The 11,415-nt window shown below is 46.1% G+C and overlaps 4 protein-coding genes across 4 annotated transcripts; 2 read left to right on the top strand and 2 right to left on the bottom strand.

The window, feature by feature from the left end:
- Positions 1-5: 5 nt before the first annotated feature.
- On the bottom strand, positions 6-1,099 carry V8C40DRAFT_285341 (uncharacterized protein; the record flags this gene model as incomplete). Its single annotated transcript, XM_083222355.1, has 1 exon — positions 6-1,099. Exon 1 carries the CDS (start codon positions 975-977, stop codon positions 6-8), a length of 972 nt encoding a protein of 323 aa, XP_083076262.1. The 5' UTR covers positions 978-1,099.
- Positions 1,100-2,819: 1,720 nt separating this feature from the next.
- On the top strand, positions 2,820-3,750 carry V8C40DRAFT_285340 (uncharacterized protein; the record flags this gene model as incomplete). Its single annotated transcript, XM_083222354.1, has 2 exons — positions 2,820-2,871; positions 2,948-3,750. The coding sequence occupies 2 exons, from the start codon at positions 2,820-2,822 to the stop codon at positions 3,748-3,750; spliced, it is 855 nt and encodes a 284-aa protein (XP_083076261.1).
- A 544-nt stretch (positions 3,751-4,294) lies between these two features.
- Positions 4,295-6,830, top strand: V8C40DRAFT_285338 (uncharacterized protein; the record flags this gene model as incomplete). The annotated part of the gene is made up of 8 exons (XM_083222353.1): positions 4,295-4,299; positions 4,469-4,500; positions 4,576-4,781; positions 5,037-5,380; positions 5,582-5,715; positions 5,762-5,877; positions 5,927-6,068; positions 6,175-6,830. 8 exons carry the CDS (start codon positions 4,295-4,297, stop codon positions 6,828-6,830), a joined length of 1,635 nt encoding a protein of 544 aa, XP_083076260.1.
- A 1,111-nt stretch (positions 6,831-7,941) lies between these two features.
- Positions 7,942-8,328, bottom strand: V8C40DRAFT_263180 (uncharacterized protein; the record flags this gene model as incomplete). Its single annotated transcript, XM_083219439.1, has 1 exon — positions 7,942-8,328. One exon carries the CDS (start codon positions 8,326-8,328, stop codon positions 7,942-7,944), a length of 387 nt encoding a protein of 128 aa, XP_083076259.1.
- Positions 8,329-11,415: the final 3,087 nt, after the last annotated feature.

The following is an 11,415-nucleotide window of genomic DNA, read 5'->3' as shown; positions in this document are numbered from 1 at the left end:
GATACTTAGGCGAGTTGGTGAAAACGGAGTTCTTTTCCTATGTAGAGTAATTTAAGGTGCGTTATGCATAGGCGAAGTAACCGTTTTAATGCTTCGGAGCCATCGTCCTCGGACACGGGAATTTCAACCACAAGGGCATCTCTCTCTATTTCAGAGATGAAGGGGAGACGGAAGCAGTTTGATATTGGCAAATTCCGCGAAATCATCATGAGAGTAAAATATCGACTGGGTATGCAGTTGGGTTTCTCGTCAAAGGATTTATTGTCTGCACAATCGAAGTATGGTGGCTCCGTATTGGAGAGGACGAAGTTTTGTTGAGTCCACTTGTCCTCCAGGATGACTTCTAGTGATTCTTGGCGGAGTTCTTGGAACATTACCACGAGGTTGTGAGGTTCTTGGCCAAACATGGTCCGCAAATAGGCGATGGCGGTGGAGGCACGAGCGGCGGCGGCGGGAGCCGAGAAAAACAAGTTCCAGGATGCAATTTTAAGGATATCTCCCCGCCCAAGTGTTCTGGCTTCATTGCTAAAAGGTGCCCAGGATGCAGATTGGGAGTTATATATCTGTGGCTGGAGGAAGTTGGGGCTGGTCTGTTGGTCGATGAGAGACTGTGGTATGGACGTCTTAGTAGCTGTGTCGACCATGAACTCGAGGGACCCTGATATGGCGTCGAGATATAACTCGTTGAATTCGGGGTCAGAGAGGTCGTCGACGTTGCGGAAATCGCCACGACGCTTGAGCTCGAGAGCCATTAGGCGAGATTCCCGTGATGGGTACTGAGAAGTGTGGTAAGGTCTAATTAGGTTCGTTCTTTGTGGTTTTCTTTGGAACCATGACTTCCAGCGCTGATTTAAACCTCCATTTCTACTAAACGAACTCCTATGTCTATGGTATCGTCGACCTAGATATAGTACCAAAACAGTTCTATTCATAGGAAGGCAAAAGCCTCGGGTTATAAATGGGCCATACAGACTCATGAATGCAGGTTAAGCGTTGGTCTTGTTGTCGTGATATCAAAATTGCCACTGCTCTGCTATCGATGTGATACTGCTAAATGGAAGTGATGACTCTGACAAGATGATCCAAGGATTTGGGTTTTATGTACTCTGAGACGGCTGCTAGCTTCAGGTCAGCTGTATTTCAGCCATAGGAATTGTGGCCACGTGATCTTCGCAACAGTTCACAGTGTAGATGTAACTATGACGCTGGCATTAAGTTCACGTGGTGTCATGGATATTGACCCTGGTAAAGGCTGGCAAGAACCGCCTATGATAATGGATTCTTTATACCCATACCCTACATGCCAGTCTCTCGATAGTTGTATACTTAGTTCTACGCCTAAAGAACAGGCTCTTTATCCTTTCTTTTCCCTAAAAAGCCCCTCCACAGCTTATAATACATCCGTTTCAACCATAAATGCTAGATTATTCGTTTATTTGTTTTACTATTGCAGCGTGCCAATCTATACACCGGTATAGAGTAGGCTTTAGAAGTAGTAAACGAGAGAAACTTGAGTTTACGTTATGTTCGCAGAGAAGATAAGTCGGGCCAATTGAGCCTCGTAGCTTAGTGATAAGGCACATGTACCAAACATCTAGTTTGACTACTGCGCTAATGACTGAGTATCTAAGATTAAAATAACTTTCGGCTTAATCGGATACAAGAGCTATTATTATACATCTGCAAACCGCGAAATAATAGATGAAGTGATTTAATTACAACTCATTTGTGCAATTTTCCCCGCCGTTTTCGGCACTTGAAAAATAGTCTTCTAAGTTCATAGAGTTTAGCGAGTACTTCCCGGCCCTCGTTAATTTTTACTCCCTTTTGGCGTCTGCGCATATCATTCTTGAAAAAGCGTTCCGCGGAACCGAATTATCCTCGCTCCGCCGCCGCGTCAAACATAACACGCAGTAATCATAGCATCGAGCTAACCATTATATTATAAGATCAATAAAGTGCATTAAAAAATCGAATAAAAGCGAAGCCCAAGCAAATAATCACTCCGTCAGAGCAAAAACTTTTATCATTCCGCATTGCCACAGTCAGTGATAATAGTGGATGAGTCAACTCTGGAACTCAGCTATTTCCCACGCATTTTTGGCGCGTAAAGTCTCATATCCATGATGTTGATACAGTCGCTTAGAAACCTATACCAAACAAACAACTCCCAATCAGAAGCTACTTAAACACATACGACTTAACCATACTTAGGACAACCGCGTCCTTGGCTCATTTAGACCCACACCACGGGCGAGTTACTATCCCACGGATTCAGCCTTCCTCCCACGTATTCGATCTTTCTTCCGCGTATTCGATCCTTCTTCCGCGTATGCTGTATTTCTCCCACGTATTTCAGCGCCGAACTTGGGTCGGCTCATCTGTACGCGCTGTTTCACACATATCCTATGCCACAGGGCATAAATGGCGATTGTTAAGCGAGTAATCTCCTTGCCGCGTCTGTAGTTAGAATAATCCGTGTTTGTCTTGGGGATAGTTGCCGCACACATTTTGTCGCCCCTTATTGTGTTATAATGGAGCATGGAGAAATAAGACTCAAATTAAATATAAACCAACCCTCCCAACTTTCAGCACACCCGTGAATTCTGCATTCTATTGTTCTCAATCGTCCTATCTCCTGATCCAAATCCATCCACCAATCCCATACAACGTTTCCGGCCTCAAAATGGCTATTGTCTGTAACCCCGACTGGTTGCATGCAACGTGGTCGTCCTACAGATATGTGCCATCGGTGGTAGCGGCTGCTGTTATATTTTTGCCTTTTATTTTTAGTCGCAACAGGGTTGCATCTGTTTCAAATGTTCAAAACAAAGACCTGGTTCCTGACAGCGCTGGTGTTTGGGTGCTTGTGTATGTATAGTCTTACAAAACCAAAAGAAGAAAAAAAAACCCTGCGAACCATTATAATTGCTAACTCTCCCGTCAGTCGAATTCATTGGCTACGCCGCTCGAGCTGCTTCCGCGAGCCAAGAGCCGGGCTGCTGGAAACTGATGCCATTCATCATCCAGAACATGTATATCCTGTTGGGCCCTCCGTTGTTTGCGGCCTCTATATACATGATTCTAGAGTACCTCCACCAGGCGGCACAGCTCCAGACGCGAGGTCTCGGCCACTTCAACGCAGTCCAACCGAGGGTTTCCGATGAAAATTGTACCGCCATGTTCCTGTTTTCCTCATTCCTCGGTCTGCACACGCTTTTCGACACAACCATCTACCAGAGAGATTTCACCGAGTTTCTGGATAAGTTTATCCAATTCATTGCCCTTCATCGCGGAATACGCACCGTTACTCGACAGTCTCGGCACATCATCAATGAGACCGAGGTGAAACATATCATCGACCCAATTAGCGCGCTCGGCCAATTGGACCCTCAGCTAACCGTTTCTTGCGGTGAGTGCGACGGGCTTCTGGCCCATCTTGCAGCGTCCATCGAAAGCCTCGGTCCCGCCTCATTCAATCCATGCTGTGAGGCTGTCAAGTTGCTCCAGTGGGTCATTGGGCGGCGGCGTGGTCTCCCCGACGAGCTCCATCCACATATCACAATGGCATGGCCGGTACTCGTCTCTTTCGACTATCTACAGATGCTTAAGCAGCGAAGGCCAGAGGCACTGGTAGTTCTAGCCCATTGGGCCGTGCTACTATATCGCGACCGTGAGTTTTGGGTATTTGGCGATACTGGTCGATTCATGATAGAATCTGCCAGTAAATATCTAGGCACATACTGGTAAGACTGAATGGCCTGGCCGAATGACATTCTGAAGTGTCTATGATGCATTAATGACATCTATCTCTACATCGCATATAAAGGATTATTCGTTTTTTTAGCAGTAATATATCTAGATAAACTTTTATAAAGCTAATACTAAGACCAAAACCACCTCCAAGAATTACTACAAACCCAAATATCTCACAAATAATTCGGACAGCTTTCCGAGCCTTTTTCCGAATCCCGGATGATGCAAAACCTCACGGAAGTACACTCTCCACTAATATCCGCAAAATTTATATATTTCAATATTGAATAGCGGAGAGCCCGCGGCCCGGTTTTTATTATCCTATGCTTTTGAAAAGGCTGCGTCATTAGGCCTACGTAGTGGTCAGGCTGGCCAAGCGTAGATGGCACATCGTGGGCCTTGGTGGATTAGATCTGTACGAATAATCTTTAATTACGCGAAAATGCTAGGTCCGGGCAGTCTACCGGAAGATATACCGACAGTGCCCTACATCTCCAGCCTATACACGGCATTTCTGGGTGTTCATCATCTCCGCACGATGAAGCGAGTTGGAAAACTGCCACCAATTGGGGGCATCGCGTAGTTGAGCGGAGGAAAAAAATTATCCATGGATCCTTGGGTTCTGCAGCTGGAACCTTATATTAAGCGACAGTACAGTCACAGACCCAGTCTAACACAGCGCCACTGGAATTTGACTGTCTCCAATCATGAGATTTTCTGCTATCCTCACATCTCTGTTAGCGAGCATGTCGTCCGCTGTCGCACACCAGGCTTGTAGGTGCTAAGTCCAACTCACGATGGCATTGCTAATATCCGAAGCCCTCGCGCCTTTCAAGTTTGATCATTCCCCCCTCGGGTCCATTCGCCCAGGGGGTTGGCTACGAGACCAGATCCAGCTGTCGGCGGACGGCCTTGGTGGCGACCTATTTGACTTCTACCGCTACGTTGCCCGCTCTACTTGGCTCGGGGGTAGTTATGAGTATAGTGAGCTTCACGAGTCAGCGCCTTACTGGTTCAACTACATCGTGCCTCTTGCCTGGACTCTTGACGATCCTCGACTGAAGAAACAAGCACGGCAGTTTCTCGATTATGTACTCGACAATCAAGCTGATGACGGCTGGCTCGGGCCCTCGGGCCCGAGACAACAAGACAGACACGGGGTATATGGGCGAGAAGCCTGCTAGCATTTGGCTTAACTGTAGGGACCTAACACGCTGAAAAATAAAAACAAGTACTAACCAGTAAAGCAGTACGCCGAAGCCGACGAAAGCCAATAACAGCGCATTGTTGATGCTATGCACCGCTTTACGAAACTAGTCCACTCCATGCTCAAAGACAATTTCACTGGTTTACTGCAAGACAAATCTCAGGAAGACAACTTCGACCCTTTCGGTTTTGGCTTGTCGCGAACCCACGAGCTGCCCATCTCTCTGATGTGGCTGTACGAAAACCATCCCCGTGATAATGGGGACGTCATCCTTGAGACAATTGATCTCATGTTTGAGGGCGGTCGTGTTGGCGGTAGGGATTGGACTAAGTTCTTCGTCACAGGCGTCTTCCCAGAAGACGGCAATTTTAAAACAAGCGGCTTCACCCATGGTGTTAACTTGGCACAGGGTCTGCGGTATCCAACAGTGCTGTATAGACGCAACAGTAGTGAAGCCCTTGTTCAGCAGACCTTTGACGCCGTTAACATGACCGCCACGTATCATACATCACTATCAGGGACAATAATTGGAGACGAGCATATCAGTAATTTGAGCCCACAACGAGGGTAAGCCGATTTCTGTATGCGCTACTGAATGATACTGACCTACCTTCGAAGCTCTGAGCTTTGCATGGCTGTTGAATCCATGTTTTCGTATGCCTACCTCTACCGCTTCCACGGCGCCAACGAATTCGCCGACCGTGCCGAGCTGGCTGCCTTCAACGCCTTCCCGGCAGCGATGAGTCCCGACTGTGAGAGCATCTAACGACATGTCTAGCTTTTTTCTGACAGCTCTAGGGTGGTCGCATCAATACGTCACGCAGAGCAATGAGCCTTGGTCGCGGAATCTAACCGAGAATCCCTTCTTCAATGTCGTCTCATACGCCAACACTTACGGGTTGGAGCCGAATTTTGTAAGTCACGCCTCTCTTCAAGCTCTTGGCCCCAGACTGACTTATACAGCCTTGTTGTACCGTCAATCACCCTCAAGGGTACCCAAAATATGTTGCGTCCTCTTATGTTTACGCTGAGCACGATAAAATTGCACATATCCTGCTAGGCCCCACGTCATTAGAAACCGAGCTCCAAGGCAAAAGAGTCAAAGGTAAGTCTGAGTTTAATGTCATGCCTAGGACCTTGCTAAGACGGACTAGTCGAATGTGATACCCATTATCCATTCTCATCCATGTTGCAGTACACAATAACTACAGAAACATCTTTCGAATTCGGTGTCCGCGTTCCTCACTGGACGAAACACGAGGCCACTGCGCAAGTTGGACAGCAGAGACCTGTCCACCTCTACCCGGACTCTAATGGCGTACACTACACTAAAGTGTTGCCAGGAGTCACAAAGATCATAGTCAAGCTCCCAATGGACGTACATATTGTCACTCGCAACGAGACCGTTGGTGTTTACTACGGTCCTATGCTTTATGCTGCCGATATTGCGTACAAGGAATCAGCCCATCAGCCCCTGAATTGGACTGACCGCACCCCACTCGACGACTCTGAGTCTCACCCGAAGGCAAAGGACCACGCACTCGAGCCGGTATCGCCGTGGAAGTTTGCCATTGACCCCGAGACTATCTCAGTCGTTACTAGCTCCGCGCAAGACAGAAATCTTCCAAATCCCATCTTCAGTCGCGGTGGGCCACCAGTATCACTATATGTGGACGCGTATCCAATCGACTGGCCGGTACAATTTGACACAGCTGCTTTGCCTCCTATTAATCCTGAGGTAAACCCAGGGACAAAGACAAGAATTAAGCTGATCCCATATGGAGCTGCGAAGCTGCATATAGCCCAGTTTCCTGTTGCTAGGCTCCCGAAGAAAACTTTAGAGAACTATACTATTAATAAATCCTAGTTTTATTGAAGAAAATTTGCGAAATAGGACTAAGGCAGCAAAACCAGTAATTATCGGAGATCATTGAGATATTGCGGATATATTCTATCAGAAAAGGGTAGAGACCGAGGTTGCCAGTCCTATGTGAGTGAGGATGAGGCCTGGCCTGAGCAAACATGAGCCTGGCTGAGGTGTCATAGAGAGGTGGGAAGTATTTTGGAATGTGCATTTGAATAGAGCCGTTTGATAGTATCCGGTAGATTTGATGACATCTTGTTCTGAGTGATGCATTCTACATCTCGCACAATACTATCAATACCTACTTCCCACTGCCCAGCACGAGACTCATCATCAATTGACACCGTTTGCCAGTATTAATCAGCTCCAAAATGCCACCTGGCGTGTCTCAAAGGCAGGAATTAGAAAAAGCTCAGGCCCGGTTCAGTTAGGAAGCGAGAAACCCCATCTGCTCTTTTATAAATAAATTACTGACCGGCACATAGGCGACCATTGGCAAACACCTGTTGTTATATGTTTTGTTTTATTTCTTGCATTAATTCTTTTTTTCACGTTATTGTCATGTTGTGTTGTTAATGTTGTGGCGTTGTGGCTTATGTCACGCATGACGGCAGCCTTCAATGTTCTTTGTTCTGCCAGCCGCTTTTCTACGGTCGGTGTCTGGTAGGTGATGGGAAATTTGCTGGTAGATTATCATTGTGCTGTTTAATCATGAGGCAGGTCTTCTATATGAAGAACTTCCCTGTGAAACAGCTATTTCGACTTTTGTAGGCCGGAGAAAAGTATCACACTTATGAACGTTTACAGTAATGAAACAATACACATTATGAGGCTGTCTATCCATTTTGTGATTGCTAACTCATTTGTGGTTTAATCTAATTGACAAGAATTTCTGAAATGAATGTATGTATATTGCTAATGCATCCTATCCGTCTAAAATGATGTAGTTCTTAGTTATATATTAACTAGATACGCTCTGGCCATTTGTGCTAAGCCGATCGCTTCCGTCCCTGACAAAGGAGATAAAAATCAAACCAAATCGACGCCCCTCCAAAGACCTGTCCATTCTACCCCGCGACCTTGAGAGTGCTTAAGAGACTGCTTAAGAGAATGCTTAAGAAGAAGCGACATTGCAAGCAATGGTGAAGTTGTTCTGCCAGTCCAGGGGCTTCTGAGAGAAGGTCTGGAAGTCCTGGTGAGGGTCGGCAATGAAGGCGACTCTGGTCTGGAAGTCCTTGAGGACAACGCACTGCACGTTCTGGAAGTCGGCAGTGAACTGCAGGCTGGTGACAAAGAGGGTGCCGTCCTTCTCCAGGTTGGTGTTGCCATAAGCCTCTCCAAGGTTGATGTTGGATCCGTCAAGAGGGATACGAGCATTGCCGTTTGCTCCAGTGACATCGTTGGCAAACTGGACTTGAACAGTGCCAACGGTGCGAGTGGTGGGAGCTGCCGAGGCAACAAGGGCAAGGAGGGAGACAGTGAAGGCGATAGCGGACTGCATTTTGATGGTGATTTGAGTTATTGAGTGGAAGGTTTAGATTGGAAGATATGGTAAGAGAGTAGATGTTGTTTGTAGTAGTGTTGTTGTTGTAGATGTTGTTGTGGATGGTGAGAAGAATGTTTGAAGAGGAAGATGAAAAGATGTTTATATAGATGAATTGTTCAGCTTCATTGCCTATTATCAAATTGATACCCTATATTTAGACGATGTTTACACCATACACATTTTGACTTTTACGAAGTGGCTTAATTGTGTTACCAGCAGCATTCTTCCACTAGACACACGTGAAGTTCTTTTTTGGACAAGCTATTATTACTAGCCCATGCGATGCGCTTATAAATAGTATAAGCTGACTCCAGTTCCTACTAGCAGCCTTCGCCTCAAGCTAGCTGTGGCTTTATAAGCCACGCTCCTACTTGCTTACCTCGTAAAACTCACTTTTGCTAGCACTTGCTTACCGTCTTGAGTAGTCCACGTTCTGGTCGGACGGTACGGATGTCATGGCGATGTCATTTTAGCCCCGGAGTCCCGGCTTCCCGGCGTCCCGCCCCGTTGACGGGTGGATCAGCTGTGCCCGCAAAACTGCACCGCTGAGCTGTCAAGAGAACCCTGGGCATTGCTGATTAAGGGACTCAAGCAATGAGCCACAAGCCGCTGTCCGGAGGCAGTGTATTCCGTGTGTAACGGGACGCTTTCTCAGCTGGCTTAAAATTAGCACCGTCGTGATGTCTTCACTTCAACTTACAGTTGCATGTTTCTCCTCTCTGCATCTCCTTCAATTACCCCAATCATCAGTTAGTTACTGGACCCTCATCGCTAATGACATGTCTCAGATGACGTCGAGCTTCGGATCAGCCTTACATCTCTCACAATGGTCGTTGTCATAAGCCGGTCTTACTGCAAGCCAAACTTTATGATCACCCGATTGCAACGCATTGTTCAAGCGAAACTTATTTTCTTCCCACAAGCTGGGCAGTCAATTGTATATTGTCTCAACGCCACCAGGATCGAGAACACCAACTTTTACTAACATTCCGCCTCAGCTGAGCCCAATCCTTGGACGGAGAGGATCCCGAAGGATGGGCTGCATGCTGCACTGAACAGCCTTAAATGTGCCCTCCGAAAAAACATTCCAGTGGCTCTCGCGGATAAAAACCTTCTTCGCCAGCTTCCAAGTAAAGCGAGTTTAGGTCATATAGAGCCTTGGAGATCTTATTGTCAGAAACGCCTTGGGTAATGATCTACTTTGGGCTCGCTAAATGAAGCTTCACCCAAGTGAGAGGCGGTAGGTCTTCTATCACAAGCTAGAAATAGCTACATGCCTTCGTTGGCCCTCTTGCCTACAATCCCCTCCCCCCCTTCACAGTATCGCCTCGATTAAGTTTTTCTAATTTCTCCGCACTTGCATGGGCATGTTGGCAGGATCTCATCCTCTAGCTACTTCTCACTCTCTACGTTCTGCGTTCTTTTTTTCCGGTGAGGCTGCAGCATCCCGAGCACTAGTCAAAATATTGCCTGATGCCGAGGCACTACTCATGACTAGGCGCAGCCACCTTTATGTCAAGGAATGACGGGGATTTCAGGCAGCCTTAGATCTTATTGATCATGTCCACCCCGAGAAGAATAAGCTGAAAAGGGTTGTACGTAATAAAATTGGCAAACGGGTGCGGCGGTTCATGTCCCTTTACCCGATAATCGGTGCTCTTTTTTATCAATACTGAGGCGGAAGTTACAAAACATCATAAAATACCCAAAATAACATTTTGCGTAACCGTCAATTGCATCCTGCCCTGTCTCCATCCATAATCGGCAGTTGCTATAATAAGAAGTAATTTGCCATTACTCGTATTCACTAATTTTGAATTGCTTCCAGATAGTCATCCTCAGCTTTTGAGAGAAGTAGACAATATCGGGGATGTGACACGCCTGACTGGGATCATCTAAGAAAAAGAATACAAGCAGGAACCTCTCTCAATTCGGTGCTGCATCTCTTGTACCAGTTTGGCCATATCAGGGCTGCTAATATGCTGCGCATGACGACAGATATAACCTCCTTTTCGACCACTTGATCCAAATATCGAAATTTAATTACCTCTTTGTCTCAAACGATTATGAGTATTTAATATTTATAGACCAATATTAGGGCTTAGCATGCGACTATTTGTGAAGAAGCCCATACAGTTAATCGCCCCAATATATGGGAGTAACCGGTACCATTTTCAGGCTCTACCAAACTTCTTGCTGCTTAATATCTATTTTTAGAGAGTATACGAATAATTATTGTAGGTCGCTTGATGATTCATGTCCTCAAAAAGGTCAGCGAATGGATTCTCAGACCGACTTTCTACCCTGGAGACTCTGGAAGACTCCAATTGATGGAAGCTATCCGTAAATGTCATATCAATAATGAAGGATGTATCATTCTTAGAGTAACTTAGAGTACAAACTTACAAAAGCTTTTGCGTGAGTATCTGGAATAAGCGCGATCGAATCATAAAGCACATTTAAACTGCATCATATACTCGCCATTGAGCATTCATCTTTGCCATCGACTAACATTATCTTGGCGTTTCTTGATCGAAACATGTAGTTAAATTAAGACAAACACATCCTGCTTATAATACGTATTACGGAATCCTTTCGGATTTAATACTCACGGCTAGGCAGCTGGCGCAGTAGCTTTAATAACTCTTGCTGACCACCTCTCGTGGTAGAATCCGCAAATACGAGCCTCATGGAAATTTCTTACCAATGGCGTCGGATGATGCACCCACGATGGGGACTACCCCTCGCAATCCTCTCCCGATGTCTTTCAAATGGCGGTGAATAATTTCCTTTACCCTCATTGATTCATGAGGGGCCTTGTTTGTAATAGCCCATACTCTTTACGAGAATAAACCCCTAAAGATCTGGTCTGATCAGCTCCAGACGCGATCTCTAAAAATGTGGTCAACTGCCTTGGCTCCGTAAATAAGATCTTTCAAATTCTAACTGCATTCTGGGTGCTCCCAGTTCAACCAGTCTGTAAAGAGGGACAACAGCACTGAAGATTCGCATCTCGTCATTTGCAATGGATCATTATAAATA

Source organism: Trichoderma camerunense, assembly GCF_050948025.1.
Source record: "Trichoderma camerunense strain CBS 138272 chromosome Unknown V8C40scaffold_4, whole genome shotgun sequence".
NCBI classification, from domain to species: Eukaryota; Fungi; Ascomycota; class Sordariomycetes; order Hypocreales; family Hypocreaceae; genus Trichoderma; species Trichoderma camerunense.
The sequence above is the reverse complement of the archived record's forward strand: the minus strand, read 5'-3'. Positions and strand labels throughout refer to the sequence as shown.